The 22,120-nt window shown below is 42.2% G+C and overlaps 1 protein-coding gene across 1 annotated transcript in view; it reads right to left on the bottom strand.

Moving 5' to 3' along the window:
• Positions 1-225: 225 nt before the first annotated feature.
• The window catches only part of LOC145349796 (uncharacterized), a 45,539-nt gene continuing 23,644 nt past the window's right edge, over positions 226-22,120 (bottom strand). The window contains exons 13-17 of the mRNA XM_080198341.1: positions 19,719-19,829; positions 17,325-17,444; positions 13,269-13,448; positions 9,302-9,403; positions 226-240 (exon numbers count right to left, since the gene is read on the bottom strand). Coding sequence (XP_080054467.1) covers positions 226-240; positions 9,302-9,403; positions 13,269-13,448; positions 17,325-17,444; positions 19,719-19,829 — 528 coding nt within the window. The remainder of the gene's footprint in view (positions 241-9,301; positions 9,404-13,268; positions 13,449-17,324; positions 17,445-19,718; positions 19,830-22,120) is intronic.

Raw genomic sequence — 22,120 nt, 5'->3', positions numbered from 1 at the left:
GGAATATATGACTGAAAGGGACAGATTCATTAAACAGATGAGAAAGGGGGGTGGGCCTCATCTCATCCATTAGACCGACAACAAAAATGGTTGGAAAAGGAAAAGAAAGACAGAACTAAGAAAATTGGAATTCTCTTGGTTCACCAATTGGCTGGATCAATTGAACAAGTCTCAGTCTCGAGTAAAAAATGGGCTGATGACAAAGCAAAAATCAAAATGTTGGAATCACGCATTAGAGAACTAGAAAAGAGAAACCAAATTTTAGAGGACCCCAGTTGGGGATCCTTGCCTCCCTATAGGTCGGCCATAAAACCCATGGCACCCGTAGAGATTTTGACCCCGTTGAGGAAGAGGTTTATGATCTTGCTCCCATAACTCGTGGTGGGACATTACAGAATCCCACTGCCCGATATAAACCCTTTACCCCAGAAGAAAGGCAACAAGTTTTGACTTCCCTTGGAAGGCTCCAGCCCTGGAGTAATAATAGCAAATTTTGGGCAGAACTGGACACCATTTGGGTGGGACACCAGTTACACTTGAGGGATATACACCAGTTGGTACGGGCCGCTTACCCACCAGACAAGTGGAGACTAATGGGTAACAGGGTGGACCAGGCTAACGCCACTGACTGAACTCAGTTGGATTATCAAGGCGGAAGGTGGACATATGCAATAGAGACAACTGCTGAGGTTGATGCAATGGTGGAACCATTTAATCGGTTTAAGGCAGAGGTCCAACGAGTCTTAGGCAACGCACCAACCAACTCGTCCAGAATTACCAATACTAAACAACAAAGAGGTGAAGAAGCTTCCAAATTTGGGGAGCGACTCTAGATTACACCAAGAATGTTCGGGAGTGCCCGAACCTGCCCAAACAGATAGAGCCTTTTTACAAGCATTTAAAGACGGGCTGTCACCAGCTCACCAAAAAAATCCTTAAAATGGGAATTCTTAGTACGCAGGACTATGATGAATTAGTAGAATGGGCGTCTGAAATTAACCAGATGGACTAGATGAGAAACCCTAAGGAGAAATCTTAGGTTTTGTATTTCAGTGTTTGTGGGACCTGGTTGCTTGTCGAATGCAGGTGGTTGTTGTTGTATTAGATTGAGAGCAGAAGTTGTTTGTACTTGTGGAGTATTTATTGCAGGCAATAAATGCAATGCTTTACACTTTGTTATAACTTTAAAGGAGCTGAGGAAATGTTAAACTGCTAAATTGTGAGTATAAGATTTCTTGAATTTATTTCTGTTTTGAGTTTAACTATAGTCTGGAGGAAAGGAGAATGAAGGCGACTGTCTTAATCTGTTTTCTTTGTTTTTTTCAGTGTTTTATTTTCATCCCAGTTTAAAATGTTGGATTTGAATAACGGATAAGTTGGAATGAATGTTGGAAGTTTCCATGTGTGTGTTTGATAAAATGGTTGGGATGTTTTTGTTTTGTTGTTGTTTGCTTTGGATGTTCTAATGTTTTTTCCCTAGTTGTGATTTTACAACAATGGATTCAATACAGAGTTTAAATAAGACTGAGAAGTAAACTGAAATTTCAAAATCAAAGTACATAACTTGAAGTCTGAGATAACCAGTTTGAATTTTGAATAATCCTGGGTTCAAATTTTGTTAGGAAAGGGTTTAAACCTTGGAAGGAACCATGTGCTCTTTCCTTTGTCTTGAAGGAGTTGTTTGAGACTAAGTTAATTCATTTGACTCCTAGCCCAAAGTATTTTTGTGTTTTGTTTTAAGTAGATGGTTCGTGAATGACAAGCAAGATTTTTTATCACAACTCAGTGATAACTGAGACTTGAGTTTGGTTCATTCAGATTTTCTCATTGTTATCTTTCGAATTAAAATGAACGGTTACGTTTCAGTGTTACAGTTTCTGACATTTAATTGATAGATTTGTTATCGGACAACAAATTTTATGAAATTGGGCACACAAAATGGAAGCAAACTAAAGCTATCCTCAGAGCCCTCCACTAAAATCACAAAGTAACAGACACTGATCAGTAGGCGAGAGCATGCTTTTAGAATGCAAATGAGGGCTAGCACCTAAGGGAAATTGGACAGGATGGCACCTACAGGAACTAAATTAAAGAACACATCCCCACCCCATCAAAATCAGCACTTCTAAACCAGTCAAACAACCCATGGAGACACCTAAAATTAACACAGTTAAGGAAACATCCCTGGCCCCTCAAGGCTCTTGAGATCAATAACACACCTATGGTTCACACCCCAGAGATTCTAGACCATTGATAACCAACCAGACAAAAACAATTAACACACACTTAAAACAATTGCTCCAACACTCAAAAACATCGAAACAGGATGGCTGAAGTCAAATACTGTAAATAAAGGATTAGCATTTGAAATGCGAAGTTCAGGTATAACTGTAGCCCGTTGTGGGGGAGTCTTTAGAGCGCTTTCGGGACAGTCCGATTGTATGTCCTGACTGTGCTTCTCCGTCGACGTAAAAGAAAATAAAGCTGTGCCGTTATTGAACTTCACCCCGAGTCCGTAGTGGTCGTTTCGCCCACTCGCGCTAACAGAATAAATTGCTGGCACAAAATAACCAACTTATAAGTGGGAAGTTGCCTGAACTTATAAGAGGTAAATAAGTTTAATTTTGACAAATAAAAGGTAATGGAAATAAAGTCTGCACAGGTTTTGTGTTGCAACATGTTCTCAGTTTATGATGTAACCATTTGAATGTGGGACAATATCTGTTTGTTTTGTGGCTTCTCTATATTGAGTAAATGTTATCTGTGGTAATCCTCATGTTCACATGTAAAGTTTGTTGATTCAATGTATGTAGATACTAATATGTGGGGGTTAACTTGTCTGAAAAGCTAAGGGCTCTGGAGAGTGTCAATGACTTTACAACAGATGACGGGATTTTTCCTCCTACTTAGGTATTTGGGGTTATACGAGTTAAAATGCTTAAAGGTAAACAAATAAACCATTTGTGCAAGTTATGTTATTCATAAATACATTGGTAAAGTGACAGAATGATGGAGGAGTTTCCTCTATAATTTGTTAAACTGATGGAAACACTTGAATTACTTTTAGTTTGTACTTTGGTTACATTGTGTTAATTGGGTCATAAAAGAACATACTATGTGTATTCCAGAAGGTGATAGATTTTGAGCTGTGACTGTGGAAGTTCAAATCTAAAATGGTAACTGCGACAAGAGGTGTTTATTATGCAAATCTGGATATTTTTAAATGACGAATACTTTGGAGAGCTAAACCTACCTCTTCAGCACTTTTTGGGTGCATGACCCTCCAAGATCCAAATTTAAATGTTATTTCCTTTTGCATCTGTATCAATGATTTATTATTGTCCTGTGCATAATTCTGAATCTAAAATGGTGTTTAGAATATGTGATTATTTGTACTTGTAGCATGTTGTCGTCTGTAACTTCTGGAATATCAATATGTTGCGGGGATGTATTATTACTGTGCACACCAATATCTAGGCTTTGCTTGACTGTTGAGTGACTGGGGAATTCCTGACAGACACTGGTCCTGAGTTTGTGATCTGTCATGCTTCGTGTTCAGGATCGAAGGGAGATATGTGACTTATGTGCCTCCAGCACCTATAGACATGGCCGATACCCAGAGATCGGTGTGGTAGCACTTGACTGGACTCTGATCGATTGATTGGCAATGACCAAAAGGGGCGTGAAATTCAACTAGGAATGAGTTACAGCGATGGTGACCATCATCAGCGATTACCAGCTGTTGGACAGCCACCACACCCGAGAAGGAAAGAATGAAAACCAAAGCCAGAGTGCAGAGTGTCAGACCAGTCCAGAGAACTAGACTACACAGAGGACGACCAAGACCGATGCACAAATAAAGGCCAGTGTTTGCCTGGGTACTTGCCAGTCACGCAAGGTTAAGTCAAGGTCTCATATTTGATTTGAACTTTGGTATTTTCCTGTAAGATAACTTACTGTTGGTTGAGTGGGTGCTCATTGATTGTGTGGGAAAAAAGAACCCCAAGTTGTCTTTTGTTTTTTTAACTGGGGGTAGGCCCAAATGCTGGTAACATTTGGCTTTGGATTGGTCATAGGGCCACGCTTGGGCCTGGCCCAGACCGAAAGGGGGGAGTGAAGTAGGGAAAGGGTTAATGGATTTTGTAACTAGAATATGTCACAAACATAACCCTACATAATGACTGATCTTCTCAAGCTTATACTGCTCCTGGGAGTAATATAAGTTATTTGTTGATGTATTACATGCTTTAACTCTCATTTTTATATAGACAGATAGTTTAATATGGCTGTTATTTTTAAAACTTTGCAAATCTTAGCTATTTGTGTTAGTTGGACATCGTTACACAGATGGTAGTTTATGATACCGGCTTTTGACAGCTGCTGATGGCAGATCGCGATACCGGCTTTTAACAGGCAGAGTCCTGCTGGGGCAGCCTTGATCACACAAGTAACTTCAAAGACAGAGATGCCGGTACTGCTGCAGAGGGTTTTGAATCGTGACCGGATTAAGCATGTGTCATGACTGCAGCTGCCTGCTGGATAGTAATCTCTGGTCAACTCTGAAGCTAAATCATGATCAGGGAGGGAAGACCTGGAGGTCTGACTGGAATTGGAACTTTGAATAGTGATTATTGCTTGAGCTCATAATGTATAAATGCCCACTTGTGTTTGTGTTCTAGGAGAAGTCTGGTAGTCCCCTGTGCAGAACCAGTTTCTCCCAAAGCTCTGGAATAAACGCCAGAGCTTTGAAATAAAAGCCACTGTATTTTGACTCATTAACAGTCTCGGAGGTATTATTTTACCTACAACACTCACCAAGGCTGCCAGGGTCGATGTCTATGCTGTTCCAGTTCTATACCTCACCATTTCTTCTTCCACCAAAAAGCCACATAGTGTTTTGCCTTTTAATTTATTCTTTCACAGGCCAGAGGGGTAGCTGACAAGTCCAGCATATGCCATCTGTCCCTAACTGCCCTTGGACTGGGTGGCTTATTAGGCCATTTCAGAGACAGTTAAGAGTCAACCATCTTTCCACGTCACTATTAACTAGAAGCACCAGATTGCAGTCATCCACACATTTCCAATTTCTAAGTCAAATCATTTCTACAAGTAAGGCCCCGAGCACCAGCTGGTGGGGCATGTTCCACCCTTTGTGACCCTATGGTAACTACCTTTAAGCCTGCTGTGTTTTCTGTTCCGCGGCCAGTCTACTCCACACTGCCTTCTGAATGAGCACGTTTTGAATATAGCCATGAGTGCCCCAGGTCCGTCACCTGTTGAAATTCTCTTGACTATATTATTCTTATCCATTTTATTAGCCCGTCCAAGATTTTAAAAAGATTCAAAGAGTCACAGAATTTTTACAGTGCAGAAGGAGGCCATTCAGCCCATCATATCAGTCTCCCCCAATTAGTTATTTACTTACTAAGTTTAAGTTTATTTATTAGTGTCACAAGTCGGCTTACATTAACAGCGCAATGAAGCTACTGTGAAAATCCCCTAGTTGCCACACTCAGCGCTTGTTCGAGTGCAGTAAGGGAGAAATTAGCACGACCAATGCACCTAACCAGCACATCTTTCAGAATGTGGAAGGAAACTGGAGCACCTGGAAGAAACCCATGCAAGACACAGGAAGAACATGCAAACACCACATAGACGGTGACCTAAGCCGGGAATCGAACCCAGGTCCCTGGCGTTGTGAGGTAGCAGTACTTTGCCTTTATCCTAGCAATTCACTTAGTTCCCTTCTCCCAGCAACCATGCACATTCTCACTTTTCAGATAAGTCACATTCCCTTGTGAAAGTTTCAATTAAACCTGCCCCCATCCGACTCTCAGCTAGTGTCTCCTACTCACTGTGTAAAAAAGGTTTTCCTCATGTTGTTTTTACTTCTTTTACCAACTCTTTTCCACCTGAGCCCTCTTGTTCTAGATCCTTTCATCAGTGGGAACAGCTTCTCCCTGTTTACTCTGTCTAGACACTCGTGATTTTGAACATCTCCATCAAATCCCTTTCAGCCCTCTTTTCTCCAAAGGAAGCAGTCATAATTTCTCCTATTTGTTTTCATAACTGAAGTCTCTTGTCCCTAGAACCCTTCTTGTGAATCCTTTCCGTGCTCTTCACAATGCCTTCACATTCTTCCTCAAGCGTGGCACAGAACTGAATGCAATACTCCAGCTGAGGCCAAGCTAGTGTGTTATACTGGCTTAACATAACCTCCTTACTCTGATACTCCATGGTGGCACAGTGGCTAGCACTGCTGCCTCACAGCGCCAAGGATCTGGGTTCAATTCCCAGCTTGGGTCACTGTCTGTGCGGAGTCTGCATGTTCTCCCCGTATCTGTGTGGGTTTCCTCTGGGTACTCAGGTTTCCTTCCATAGACCAAAAGACGTGCCAGTTAGGTGCATTGGCCATGCTAAATTCTCCCTCAGTGTACCCGTGGGGACATTAAGTTACAACAATTGTGAAAATTAAGTTATGACAAACAACTCTGTCATGTAATAAAAAATGCTTATTAGCAAACAAGGCCTTCACAGAGAGGCCATCGCTTGTGTACTCAGGATAAGAAACAAATTTAAACCTTGTGTTAGTTCCATAAACACTACGTTCCTAGCCTTGGCCACAGAACGAAAATAAGACCCTTTCAATAACAAAATTCCAAACAGCAAGATATTGTGAACTATAACTGTTACAGTTTCTATATAAATTGACAGAACACCATACTGAAATTCACTGTCTCTGTTCTCTTTGCTAGCAGGTAATAAAAGCTTAAAAATTTGAGTGCTCACTGTGCATTGTCTGGTTAATCCTCTCAACACCTGAACAGACGCAAGACTGTGGCGACTAGGGGATTTTCACAGTAACTTCACTGCAGTTTAATATAAGTCTACTTGTGACACTAATAACTAAACTAAACTAATAAAACCTAGAACATTATATGCCATATTAACTCTCTCTCAACCTATCCGGTCACCTTCAATGAATATGCAAATACACAACCAGGTTTCTTGGCTCCTGTGGTTTCTTTAGAGTTGCAGTCTTTATTTCCTACCAAAATGAATCACGTAACATTTCTCCACATTGAACTTCATCTGCCAGCTGTCCGCTCACTCACCTTACCTTGTCAATGTCCTTGTGAAATTCTAGGTTGGTCAAAATTGAGTCCTTTTGAAGTCCATGTTCTTAAATTTTCAGTTTCCACTATTCTATTGCACCTTTAAATAAAAATTCTAATACTCCCCTCCCACCAGTATTCCAGTAATTGAACCAGAGTTTCCTGGATATGCTTCCTATCCCTTTTTAAATCAAAGGATTCAACACAAGGGGCTAGCCCTTTCAGTTTGCCAACTTTGTTTTCCTCCTTTCCAAAATTATTTAACACAATTAATTTTCTTTTGTTGAAAACTACAGTACAGAATTACAAGAACTGGATGACTCCTTGTTAGGAAGCTGGTGCTCAATTCCTGATACTCATTGCTTTGTAGAAACTCGTCATCTTCCCTCCTCATAAGGAAGTTGGAACTTCTTTTGGATGAGTCAAGCGTATGATAAGAATACTGCAATATGGAGAATGAGTCTCAAATTCAGATAAATCTAAATGCAGACACATCCCCCAATGTCTGTCAGTGTCATTCTACTGGCAGGAAAGGATTTGAGTATAGGGATAGGGATGTTTTGCTGCAACTATACAGGACATTGGTGAGGCCACACCTGGAGTATTGAATGCAGTTCTGGTGTCCTTATTTGAAGGAGGATGTTCTTGCTTTAGAGAGAATGCGCGAAGGTATACCAGGCTGATTCCTGGGATGGCAGGTCTGTCATATGAGGAGGGATTAAGTCAGTTAAGGTTATATTTACTGGAGTTAGAAGAGTAAGGGGATCTCGTAGACAACTAATAAAATTTTAAGAAGATTAGATTCAGAAAGAATGTTCCTAATGGTGGGAGAATCCGGAACTACAGGTCATGGATTGAGGATAAGGTGTAAACCTCTTAGGACAGAGGTGAGGAGAAAGTTATTCACCCAGAGGGTGGTGAATGTGTGGAATTTACCACCACAGAAAGTAGTTGAGGCCAGAACATGTGGTTTCAAGGAGAAATTAGATATAGCTCTTGGGGTTAAAGGGATCAAGGGACATGGGAGGAGCAGGTGGATCAGGATATTGAATTTGATGATCAGCCATGATTAAAATGGTGCCACAGGTTCAAATGGCCTACTCCTGCTTCAATTTTCTATGTCTCTAAACTAACACGGGTAACTCATGCTTGTTAAACCAAGGTTTCCAAGGCAATTACTAGATGGGAAATTTACCTGATATCTTTTCTCTGAGTCTTTTAGTGATACCAGGGTTTATTTAGTGAGACTCTATTCTTCTACAAATATTTCAGATCGTTAACTGCTATCCCACTTGATAAGGGCCAGAAACAGCTGACTGTGTACTGGAGACAACACTGACTGCCTGGATGAACTGTCAAACTCTGCATTTTGCAAACTTTCCAGCTCACTGCACTCAATGGATTCTACCAGTCAGAGTCCCTGGGAGGTGCCTCAGTTTACATTGGGCCAGAATTTCATGCCCCCATCTGGGAAGGGGCAGGAGGGAGTCGTGTAAAATTAAGTGAGATGATGGTGGGTGCCGTGCCTGTCACCTACCTGCCTCCAATGGTAACTGAGCCAGTTAAAAGCGGGTTGTGGCTTCTGCAGCCTACTCCCAACATTCCAGACAATGAGTGGGGCCATTCACATTAAATCCTGGCCTTGGAATATTGGTTTCCTTGGAGAGTTTAAACGCACTTTGCACATTCCACCCTCAATATAATCTTCCACTTGCTGTGCTGTGGAGATTTCTGTATAACTTCTAATCCCTTCCCAGTTCTAAAGGAGATTGTTTTATGCAGCATTACCACAGGGTAACAATAGTCAAGAGAGATCCTGACTTTACAAGTGATTAAGAGAAAGAGGGGCTCTAAAATCTACATTTCTGCAAATGTTAAACCAGGATCCTGTATTGGATTCATTATTTGTGGATAATGTTGGAAAAAGTGTTGTACAGCTGCACAGAATTAATCCTATGGTTATTAGGAGCACTGGATAGTTTCAGAAATCAGTGGACTGGGGCAATCCTGATCTTGGTAGTACAAACTGACACAGATGTATCTGTATGCGACATTGTGAATTTTCCCAGTGAGATGCTGGACGAGTGAATTGTCACATTTATCATTTCTTTGAAACCTCAGCAACTCAACCATCAGAATTTGAACCTAAATTCCTTCACCAGTTTACAAGTTGGCTTCAGACTTACCATGCTTAGCATGCTTTGGGAGAGATTTTGTCTGTCCAATTTCCCTGGTGTCAACATGTCCCCTTTTTCAGCTTCCTGAATTGTCATCTCTGGAGGAGGAAGCTGCAATGGGAAACAACAAATGATGAGGCTCAAATTCAGGAAACGCCCTCACACATACCTCTGGAGCCTTCTCGGAAACATTCACTCATTGTTGTCTTCTGAAGTTATGCCATTTGGTTCAAAATTAAACAGATGGAACTGTCATTTGCTGAGACACCAACTACCCACTGTTACCCTAATACGTTTTCTGAGGCTTTCTGTGACGCCCGTGAGCACAGGATTAATCTGGTGAACCCAAAACCAGGCTGTTCACGGTTACACACTTGTGTGGGCTCCTTAATATTCAGTGGCAATACCGTGGGAACACAATCACCTAGACATTTCCCTTCTCGTCACTCACTACCCTGACTTGGAAATATATCATTGTTCCTTTACTATCACTGGGTCAAAATCATAGAACTCCCTTCCTACCAGCACTGTGAGTGGCTGCAGTGGCTCAAGAAGGCAGCTCACCACCACCTTCTCAAGGAAAATAAATGTTGGCCTAGCCAGTGACGCCCATATCCCAGGAATGAATGAATTAAACACAAGCCGCATACCAGTATCTATGAGTGCCAGAGAGAATGCTCAAACTCAGCACTTTAAGAACTTTTTGAGCTCATTGTAAATGATGGATTCAGCTGCAAAGTGTCCTTGAGAGGGGCTCTGATTCCTGCTCTTCCCTGGGTAGTTCAAACATATTCTGTTCACCCTACGGAGGAGATTGTGTGGTCTAGGGGGCGGTGTCCCTGCCTCCGAAACAGAATACTCCTGGATTTGATGTCTGTGGAAGGTGGATTCATAGAATTGCCAAAGAGTTTTGAAAGTTCTTCCAGTGGGACTATGGCATGTGGTAAGATTCGGAGAAACTTCTGGTCAGCCATGCTTGATGGGGAGTGGTGCCTCACAAGACCCTGGCTTCAGGCAAACAACCAGGTTCAAGATATACAAGCTATGGGAAATAGACATATCTGTGTGCTTCATCTGCCTCATGTGTCTCTTGACATGGAGAGCCTTCTGAATCTACTTGCTTTCCTCCCTTACTGTAACTCTGTTTCCCCCTTATCCCATCCTGATGAGCATTGCATGTTAGATCTATATTCATCTTGGATCTGGTGTTATGTAATGAGGCGGGTAGAATTAGGGACCTTGCAGTGAAGGATCCTCTTGGGGAGAGTGATCATTGTATGATGGAGTTTCTGGTGCAGATGGAGGAGGACAAAGTGGGTTCCCGGACATGCGTTCTTTGTTTGAACAGAGGGGAGTACGGTAGGATGAGACAGGAATTGGCGAATGTGGACTGGGGGAGCGCGTTGGAAGGTAGGTCTGCTGAGGAGCCGTGGAGGATCTTTAAGGAGATCTTCCTTGGTGCTCAGCAGAAATTTATTCCGATGGTCAAAAAGGACCGTAGGAGGAGAGGTAATAAGCCGTGGATAACGAAGGAGGTGAAGGAAAGTGTTAAATTAAAAGCGGAGACGTTTAGAGTAGCTAAGAGTAGTGGGTGAGAAGAGGATTGGGAGAGGTTTAAATGTCAACAAAGATTGACAAAGAAATTGATAAAGAAGGGTAGGAGAAACTATGAAGCTGGGCTAGCGCTTAATATAAAAAAGGATAGCAAGAGTTTTTATAAGTATATAAAAAGGAAGAGGCTGGCTAGGGTGAACGTTGGACCCTTAGAGGATGAGAAGGGGGACTTAGTGGTAGGGGATGGGGAAATGGCTGAGGTCTTGAATAACCTTTTTGTTTCGGTCTTCACGGAGAAGGACGTGAATAATTTGCCGGGTGTTAGAGATGGAAAGGTGGTAGGACTGGAGGGTCTCAATGACATTACTGTTACTAGAGAGGCGTTGCTCGACAGACTGAAGGGGCTGATTGTGGACAAGTCCCCAGGACCGGATGGAATGCATCCGAGGGTTCTGAAAGAAATGGCAGAGGTGATAGTGGATGCCTTGGCGGTTATTTTCCAGACGTCGCTGGATTCCGGGGAAGTGCCGGAAAATTGGAAAACGGCTAATGTTACGCCGTTGTTTAAGAAGGGTGCCAGGCAAAAGGCGGGGAATTATAGGCCGGTTAGTTTAACGTCTGTTGTAGGTAAAATGTTAGAATCCGTCATCAAGGAGGAAATAGCGAGGCATCTCGAGGGGAATTGCTTGATAGAGCAGACGCAGCACGGTTTCGTTAAGGGGAAGTCGTGTCTGACAAATTTACTGGAGTTCTATGAGGATGTGTCTAGGGCGGTGGATAGAGGAGAGCCAGTGGATGTGGTCTTTCTTGATTTTCAGAAGGCATTTGACAAGGTACCTCACAAGAGGTTATTGCAGAAGGTCAGGGGACATGGAGTTGGGGGTAGGGTGTTAGCGTGGATACAGGACTGGTTGTCAAATAGGAGGCAGAGAGTGGGGGTCAATGGGTGCTATTCGGATTGGCGGTTGGTGACTGGTGGAGTGCCCCAGGGGTCAGTGCTGGGGCCTCAGCTATTTACCGTTTATATAGATGATCTGGAGGAGGGAACCGAGTGTATGGTGTCGAAATTTGCTGATGACACCAAGATTGGTGGAACGGCAAATTGCGCAGAGGGTGTGGAGAGTCTGCAGAAGGATCTAGATAGGCTGGGTGAATGGGCCAGGAACTGGCAAATGGAATTTAATGTTGGCAAGTGCAAGGTGGTCCACTTTGGTAGGAATAATGGTAGGAAGGATTATTACTTACGTGGAGAAAAACTGCAGCAGGCGACGGTGCAGAGGGACCTCGGGGTCCTTATGCATGAGTCGCAAAAACCCAGCTTGCAGGTGCAGCAGGTGGTCAGGAAGGCGAATGGGATGCTGGCCTTCATAGCGAGGGGGATTGAATATAAAAGTAGGGAGGTCTTGCTGCGGCTGTTTAGGGCATTGGTGAGGCCGCAGCTGGAGTACTGTGTGCAGTTTTGGGCGCTGTACTTACGCAAGGATATTTTGGCCTTGGAGGGAGTGCAGAGGAGGTTTACTAGGCTGATGCCGGAGTTGAGGGGGTTGAGCTATGAGGAGAGGCTGAATAAACTAGGCTTGTACTCGTTAGAGTTTAGAAGAATGAGGGGAGATCTCATTGAGACGTATAAGATGATGAATGGGATGGATAGGATAGAGGTGGAGAGACTCTTCCCGCTCAGAAAGGACAGTAGGACTAGGGGGCACAGCCTCAAGATAAAGGGGGGGGCGGTTTAGAACGGAGTTGAGGAAGAATTTCTTCACTCGAAGGGTGGTGAATCTCTGGAATTCTCTGCCCGTTGAAGTGGTGGAGGCTACCTCGCTAAATATTTTTAAGACGTGGGTTGATGGGTTTTTGATAAGAGAGGGGATTAAGGGTTATGGGGAGAGGGCGGGAATGTGGAACTGAGCCACGACAGATCAGCCATGATCTTACTGAATGGCGGGGCAGGCTCGAAGGGCCAGATGGCCTACTCCTGCTCCTATTTCGTATGTTCTTATGTTCTTATTATGTTTTTCCATTTCCAAAGGAGACAGTATTTATACTTAAACATTGAGTAATTATGGGTTTAAGTAGACTTCAAGGTTTAAAGGCAGTTTGGATCTATGAAACTACCATTGTGCTGGGAAAATAGGGAGTGTCCCACTGTTTCCTAAACAATCTACGTAAGGACATCTATATTTTAGGATGATGTTATGGGATAAGGTGTCCTGATTAGATTTAACCAATGCAAACAGACGGTGAGGACTTGGTCACTTAAGAGTGGTACTGATGCATAGCCATGAGAGTTCGGGAATGTATTATTTGAAGGGGAATGTACACCTCTAACATTCTGATATAATAGTTCCAAAATAACCAAACAATCATTTAGACTCAAATTACTTCGCTCTTACTCTAGGTTTCCAGTTGGCTGTGCACTTACGTCACTTTCAGGGCTCAGTACAGGAGGTGTGGATCTCAGATCTTGGTCTTGGCTCATTGCACCCTTTCCTAATGCATCAAGCAAGGACTCTGTCTTGGAGATAAAGCCAGTTGTTTGTGATGCCTCAGTCTGACGCTCCTCAACTCCGAACACTCTACTGGAAAAGTTGTGTATCGAATTCTGAAGAAAAGCAAGAATTGTGAAAAGAAGGTGGTGGTGTTGCAGATTTACATATACAAAAGCTTCCGCTGATCACAGAATCCCGACAGTGCAGAAAGCAGCCATTCAGCCCATCAAGCCTGCACCCACAATAATCCCATCTGATGATCCTGTTTAACTGATGGCCTCTGACCTTCACCAGATGGTTAATAATTACACAGAAACAGTAGGAGTTAACAAAAGGCCCAACAAGCTGGCTTAGGGAAAGTACATATTTTATAACATCATACAGTATAGGCCATTTAATCCATCATATTGATGCCAACACCAAGAGCTGACCAATCAGTCCCACTCTCTTGCCCCTCCCGGACAGAGCTTTAAAATGTTTCTGAGATCCCGGTACATAGTCTATTCCCTTTTTAAAGGGTCTGGCCATTTCAGGCAATGCATTACAGATGATGCTAACTCATGCCTTAATAAATTTCTCTTCTTCGGTTCACCGGTTCTTAGACCACACTTTGAGTATTCAGCTCAACTCGCTGTATTCTAAAAATGATATTGAGGTGATGGTGAAAGTGCAAAAAATATTGCAAGAATGACACCAATGATCTTGACAATTACCTTCAATCTGTGTCATCTGGTTATCCTCCCAATGGAAACAATTTCTTCCTATGTTTTACATTGAAGTACTTGGAATGTACAGTACAGAAACATACCCAACTGACAGTCTTTGTATTCTACACAAGCCCCATGCCACCACTCCACAACCACGGTATTACAGAATCTTCTATTCCTTTTTCTTTCATATACTGAGCCATCTTCCTTTTAAGCTTAAAGGCAAAACACTGCCAGAAGCTTTTAAAGTTTAAAGTTTATTTATCAGTGTTACATTAAGACTGCAATAAAGTTAATATGAAAATCCCCCAGTCACCACACACTGGCACCTGTTCGGATACACTGAGAGAGAATTTAGCATGGCCAATGCACCTAATCTGCACGTCTTTCAGACGGTGGGAGGAAACCAGAGCACTTGGAGGAAATCCACACAGACATGGGGAGAATGTGCAGAATCCGCAAAGACAGTGACCCAAGCCAATCAAACCAGGGTCCTTGGTGCTGTGAGGCAACAGTGCTAACCACTGTGCCACTGGAATCTGTGGTGCTAATTACACAGACGTACTTTTTTTTGATTTGATTTATTGTCACATGTATTAGTATACAGTGAAAATTATTGTTTCTTACACACTTTACAGACAAAGCATACCATACATAGAGAAGGAAAGGAGGGGATACACAATGTAGTGTTAGTCACAGCTAGGGTGTGGAATTGGTACCTTATCAAAGGCATTTGAAAAAAAAATCAAAATGTCTTGCACCTATTATGTTGCCCTTATTTCCTTCTCTCAGTGAGGAGGTCTTGTGGTGCAACAGGTACCATCCCTGCCTCTGCAGGAAGGCATTCCTGTTTCTGAGCCAGAAATTGCAGGTTCAAGTCCTACCACAGAACTTGATGGTCAAGTGAGTTGCGGTAATGAGGCCAACAGGTTGAGTATCAACTTACAAAATTCTTCCACCAAAGCAATGGGTAGTGGTAAGAGTGAGAGAGACCCCTGGTTAGCCATGCTTAGTGTGAAGTGGTGCCCCTTTTCCAGCCTTTAGTTTGTAACCTGTTCCAGGTAAAAACTCGCTCTGAAATCAGACAAAAGTTCACCTTGTACACCACTAGGGATGGAAGTTTGGAAGGTTTTTGACAACATTCCACGCAAGAGACCGTTAACTGAAATGCAAATGCATGAAAATGGGGAAAACCTATTCATGTAGATGGAGAATTCCATAAAATGTTGCAGAGTAAGGATAATGGGCATGAGCTCAAACTGGCAGGATGTGACGAGCTGTCGCACAGAAATTGTATTGCTTTTTATTATGTTTAGTGACGTCTTGGAAGAAGGAACAAAAAAAAACATATCATGTGATTGGGCACTTGGCAGCCTTCTGGAATCAACATCAACTTCAGCAATTTTAGATCACAACCTTTGCTTCCATTTTGTTTTGTGTTTCATTGTTGATTTGCTTTTTGTTTTCTTTTGCTTCCTTCACTTTGCATTTGGACAGCAGCTACCCTGCCATTGGCCTCCTCTAGACATAGAATTTCCAGGTGGGAGAATCCGACTACATAGACTCAGGTTTCCCACTGGCATGGACATTCAGTCCCAACTCAGGAGGATGAGCTGACCAGAGAGATCCAGTGTGGATCTAGTCACAGCTAGTCACATCTTGCCAATTTGATCACATACCCATTATTCTTACTCTGTAACTTTTTATGGAATTCTCCACCCATACAGATAGGTTATTTCCATTTTCACACATTTATATTTTTATTAACAGTCTCTTATGTGGAACATTATCAAAAGCCTTCTGAACTTCCATATAAGTAAAATCCATAGACACTCTCCTATCTAATGCACCAGTTGAATTTTTTGAAGAGGCAGCTGCTTCTTTCTCTACAGAGGCATGCTGAGTATTTTCGGCAGGTTCTGTTTTTAGACCATATTTCTAAGATTGCTGATGCCTCAAAGTCAGGTGGTACAGTAAGTAAATAGTGTGGATGGAACAGAAAGATGCAGAGGGACGTCGACAGGTTAAGTAACGGGGCACGACTAGGGCAGAATGTGAGGTTATCCACTTACGGCTGAGGAAAGATAGATGAGAGCACTCTGTAAATTGTAATAAACTGGAAGTAAAGAGACTAATAATCCACGTGCAGAAGCCACTTACAGCTAGTGGACAATTATCAAAAGAAGTGTTGTCATTTATCTCCAAAGGGGTGTGGACGTTAGATAACAACAGTACAGAGATTCTGTTAGATCCCAACTGGAGCATTGCATTCAATTCCAGGCAGTGTGACTCACAAAAGTTATATTGGTCTTGGAGAGATTTCAGCATCGAGTCACCTGAATACTGAGTCAAACGGATAGCCATGAGGTCAGGTTGCATAGAGTAGGTTTGCATTCCCTTGAATATTGAAGATTAAGTGGTGATCTAATTGTGCTGTTCCCAATGATTAAAGGATTTGGGAGGATAGAAAGAGAAAAATGATCTCTGGTGGGGGGGGTCTGGAGCAAGGGGACAGAAGTTAGGGCCAGGCCATTCTAGGGCTTTGTCAGGAGCAATTATTCACACAAAAGGTCATGGAAATCTGGAACTCACCCCCCCCTCCAAAAAAAACTTGAGATTGGAAGCCAATTGAACAGCTGGACTTGCCTACAAAGTCTACGTCCTATAAATCAATGGAAAAGAAATTGAAAACAGATTTTTTGCTGCGCATCGGTAATGATGGATAATGAAACATAGACGGGTTGATGGAGTTCAGGATCCGATCAGTTATGACCTAAAGCAGTGGTGGAATAGGCTGGAGGGGCTGAATGGTCAATTTCTATTTCTCTATTCCCATCTCATTGGCTGTGTATCGAGTTCATCTTTCCTTCTTTCTCTCTCTCTCTGTCTTTTCATTCCTCTACCATTGCCAACTCACCCACTTCTTTCCTTCACTCCAATCCAATATATCAGGACAGGAGTTTATTTTGCCCAATCAAAATTGGGAAACTTGCTGACAGCCCTCTGTAGATTCCCCATTCTGATGTCTCTTATTCGGTATTCCCAAAACCCAGCAGCATGTAAGTCTCCGAAAACTAGGCTAAGGAATCCATACAGCTGGACATCTTGATTAAGAAACGTAAAGCCATTTACCCACACCCTGAGAACCTGGGTCTAACTTGGCCACAGGCAGAAAATGGGCACTTGGCTTAGCTGAACATTATCTGTACAATCGTTTAACGACACATTTGTAATCTCACAGCATGGTTCTGTTTCACTGCACACCAACAAAAGGCTACATACCAAGAATTTATGAATGGGTTTGTATAAAGTGACAATGGAGACAAGATTCAATGGGCTGAAGTAAGTGGCATCATGAGATTCCTCTTGAATTGTCTCAGGCTTACTAAAGAAGGACGAGATCTGGAAGAGGAAAAACCATCAGAGATAGAGATTAATATTCACACCTAACCATCGTCATCTACACCTTCTTCTGCTGAGGGAGCTGAGTCCCAGACTTTACCATCATTGGAAGCTCTAGAACACACTGTCGTCTGATCTAGAAAATAATGTGGAACAAATAACTGCACACTTCCTGCGCGCACTTTTTATACTTAATAATGGCCGTTAATAAGAGTTTTCTGAAAATCTAAACGTATTTTAACCAATTAATGGATACCAATGCACAATTACTCAAGTGAAAAAAATCTGAAAAGGGAGAATTTACCCCCCGAATTACTATTTGGGATTGAAATACAACTATGTATTGATGGTCCTCCCTGGTTTACTGTAACCATGTAACCTCTGCCATGAGGCACAGTTTGGGGTGGTGCAGTCATGTTACATTCAGTTTTACTAAAAGACTTTCTGCTGGCCAAGGGAATCATAATGGGCAAGAAGTAGACCAGGTGGGATTTTCTTGTTTCAGCGCGAGCATAGCTGGGAAATCCTGCTCTTTGTGCTTGAAGTATTGTTATCATTGAACACATTACAGTTACTAACTATAAGGAACAGGGAAGTGTGGGGTTTCCGCAGTTCAGAAATTTGTGTTGCATCTTCTTCAGGTGACATTCGCATTACCTGAGGGTTACTAAACTACGGCTTATGCCATGATTTTACGACAAGGCAAGGTGAAGTTTACCTCAGCGTAAACTGGGATTGATCTCTGTACTATTGGTATTAATCTGAACTGCATACTAGCCATCGAGCTAACTGAGCTAAGAGGCCCCACCTAAGTTCCAATCTAGACTTTTGCTACCTCAATTCCTCTGTTGTGCTGAGACTGGAAGAGTTGTTCTCCTATTTCAGAACAGGTTCATCGAGTCTCCTGAAATTAATAAGCATTTATTCATGTAGACCAAAACTCACCCACATTAAACTAATTCAGCAACAGTTCTCACAGATCACACATAAGAAAGATTTAAGGGTTGGTGTAGAAACAGACAGTAATGTGTTACAGTTTGTGGGAAAGGATGAGAAATTGAAAGGGTCTGGTGATCTGGAGGTGGGATGGAGATACAAAGACAGAATACAATTCGCCATGATACGTTATGGAAAGGAGGCAACAAAGTGAAAACCCTGGCTTCTCAAAGAGAACAATGGACCGAAGATTAATGATGTGTAAAGACGTTGAAAGTAAAAGTGTAGGAACACCAATTGAGGTAGTGACATTGCAGGTTAACTTGGACATGTATGAAGTAAATGGTGGCAGAACATGTTGGCATAGTGGCATAGTAATGGCAACCAGTCACCAACTTCATACTTAGGCTGGCGTGAGCAGTCAAAACGACAGGTTTCAAACATGTAATGCACACGTACTGTGTTATCAAGATCATAGACACTGCAGATAATGGGTTGGAACAATGATTTGGGAAGGAATATTGAACAGATATCTCAGAATTTCCTAGACTTCAACTATTTTATGGGTAAAAATGAAGGATCATTCTATAGACGCAGGACCCTTCAGTGCCAGTCACCTGTAATGAGTATTGCAGAGGACAGAGGATTTTACACTGATTAGTACCAAAAATCATTTCTACTGAAAGTATAACAGAAAGCCTTTTAGCAACAATATTATTGGATGTGCCAATTTCAGATCAAAAATATTGGTTAACAGCAAAACGACTTTAAATATATCTATATATTATGTATGATGACATGATATATCACGTATATATGATGACTTTGGGCTGCTTTTAGATGCAGAATCTGCCCATTTAATATTTCAGGGAAAGGAGGATATGTTTAATGCATGTTGGCTGCTATGTTAGTGATGTGCCTGCTCACAAACACATTGTGCTTTTCTTTCTAACTATGAGTAAAGCTTGACGCAATTGATTTCATGCCACAAATTGCTTGCTTTAAACCTGTCATGTCAAAATGTTCACCAGTTTACAGATAGGGAGGCTATTCAGCCCCACTTAATTCATCTGCTTACTGTAGCATCCAAATCTTTCCTGAATGAGTCTAGAGATTTTTGCCTTGCTTGTTCCACCTGAGAACTTATTCCGTACCATTTGCCTGTAGAAGTTCCCACTTATCAGTGTTAATTTTGATATTAAACCCTGGACCAGAGTGCAGCAATGTTTAACACAGACCTTCACTGTGGTTATTGCTGTTTACATTGACTCAATTTAAGATCGCTACAAGCCCACCTGTTCTTCTTGTTTACATGTGGAGAATAGGCTGCAAACTTACATGGAAGAATGGAGTCGATGAGCTTCGACGAGAGGATGACACAGATGATGTTGCTGACTTTGGACTCGCGCTGCCTCTTGTTGGAGCCTCACTGACCTTGCCATTGAAATCCTGGAAGAGCAAGAAACAGGACACCAGTAAGAAATACAGGGTGATCACTCTGCGTGAATTGCAGTTACCCTCAGGTTTCAGAGGAGCTTCACACAATATTAGAGAGAGAGTGTGTGTGTGTGTGTGTGTGTGTGTGTGTGTGTGTGTGTGTGTGTGTGTGTGAGAAAACCCTCAGCACAAACAGGCAACTCTTTGCTGAACGCTTACCCTATGTCTAACAGAGGCATTTCAGAGTCATCTCACTTTGCAGGGAGGTGATAGCCTAGTGGTATTATCGCTAGACTATTAATCCAGAAACTCAGCTAATGTGGGGACCTGGATTCAAATCTCACCACGGCAGATGGTGGAATTTGAATTCAATAAAAAGTATCTGGAATTAAGAATCTACTGATGACCATGAAACCATTGTTGATTGTTAGAAAAATCCATCTGGTTTACTAATGTCTTTTAGGGAAGGAAATCTGCCAACCTTACCTGGTCTGGCCTGCATGTGATTCCAGAGCCACTGCAATGTGGTTGCCTCTCAACTGCCCTCAGGCAACAAGGGATGGGCAATAAATGCTGGCCTAGCCAGTGACACCCATGTCCCATGAATGAATAAATGCAGTCAGAGATTGCAGAAACGAGTGAGAAGCACCACAGGTGGCCTTCAATTGATCAGTATTTGATTGTGTGTACCCGATATCAATTCTGTGTGTGTGATTAGTGAAACCTGGGTGTGGTTCCGTTGGAAGGGAAAACCGAACTTGATTTGATTTATTATTGTCACATATATTACTTATATTAACATATAGTGAAAAGTATTGTTCCTTGTGTGATATACAGACAAAACATACCATTCATAGAGAAGGAAAGGACAGCATGCAGAATGTAGTGTTACAATCATCGCTAGGGCATAATGAAAGATCAATTTAATGCAAGATAAGTCTATTCAAAAATCTGATGGCAGCAGGGAAGAAGCTCAAGTCGGTTGTTATGTGACCACAGACTTTTGTATCCTTTTTCCGAAAGAAGAAGGTGGAAGAGAGAATGTCCGTGGTGTGTGGGGTCCTTAATTATGCTGGCTGCTTTGCCAAGGCAGTGGGAAGTGTAGACAGAGTCAGTGGATGGGAGGCTAGTTTGCGTGATGGATTGGGCTACATTCACGACCTTTTCTGGTTCCTTACAGTCTTGGTCAAAGCAGGAGCCATACCAAGCTGTGATACAACCAGAAAAAATGCTTTCTATTGTGCATCTGTAAACATTGGTGAGAGTCGTGACTGACATGCCAAATTTCCTTAGTCTTCTGAGAAAGTCGAGGCACTGGTGGGCTTTCTTAATTATAGAGTCAGCATGGGGGGATCAGGACAGGTTGTTGACGATCTGGACACCTAAAAACTTGAAGCTTTTAATCCTTTCTACTTTATCCCTGTTGATGTAGACAGGGGCATAGTCTCCTTTATGGTTCCTGAAGTCGATGACAATCTCCTTCGTTTTGTTGACACTGAGGGAGAGATTATTGTTACCGCACCAGTTCACCAGATTTTCTACCTCATTCCTGTACTCTGTCTCATCGTTGTTTGAGATCCGACCCACTACGGTGGTGTCTTCAGCAAACTTGAAAATTGAATTGGAGGAGAATTTGGCTACACAGTCATAGGTGTATAAGGAGTATAGTAGCTAAACTGTAGCTAAAACACCTGCAGATTATTTAACCTGGAGTGCATCATCTCTGCATACCTGAGGCATGAAACACGACAACACACCATAGATTTCTGATTATATTGTGGCTTCCACTCATAAACCAGGACAAGATTTCAAATTAGTGACAGTGGGTTATAGAGACAAAATGAGCTATTCACAATTCAAGAGAAGCTGAATTTAGAAATTCAGAATAATCAAGTTACTGTAAGGGTGTGATCTTATAACCTCATTCTGCTCATCATTCGGTGAGGTGAGGTGGCAAGATTGGGTGAGGGATGAAAAATTGGGTTCATCCCCTGTTTTCCTCCTCCCCAATCTTACTGGCCCTTTTCTTCCATCAAAATTGGCATTGTACCCTTACTGGCGAGAATCGGATGATCTTGGCTTTTTTTTGCACTAAGTTCCATAAGCTTGTGATTCTCAGCTCACTGAAAGAAACAGCGCGATTCTCTCCTGCTTTCTTGCTCGTTCAGCACTCAGAATTTTTTTTCATAGGATCGTATCCTAAGTTTTCAAAATTCATAAATATTTCCCTAACATGTATAATTGTGTGGAGTTAGCCTTATGATTAGGGAATGTTCTCCCAATGTGGAGCAGTGAGATTATGG

This window comes from Carcharhinus amblyrhynchos, chromosome 11 (genome assembly GCF_965287045.1).
Source record: "Carcharhinus amblyrhynchos chromosome 11, sCarAmb.v2.hapA, whole genome shotgun sequence".
NCBI classification, from domain to species: Eukaryota; Metazoa; Chordata; class Chondrichthyes; order Carcharhiniformes; family Carcharhinidae; genus Carcharhinus; species Carcharhinus amblyrhynchos.
Note: the sequence above shows the minus strand (reverse complement) of the source record. Positions and strands in the feature narration are given on the sequence as shown.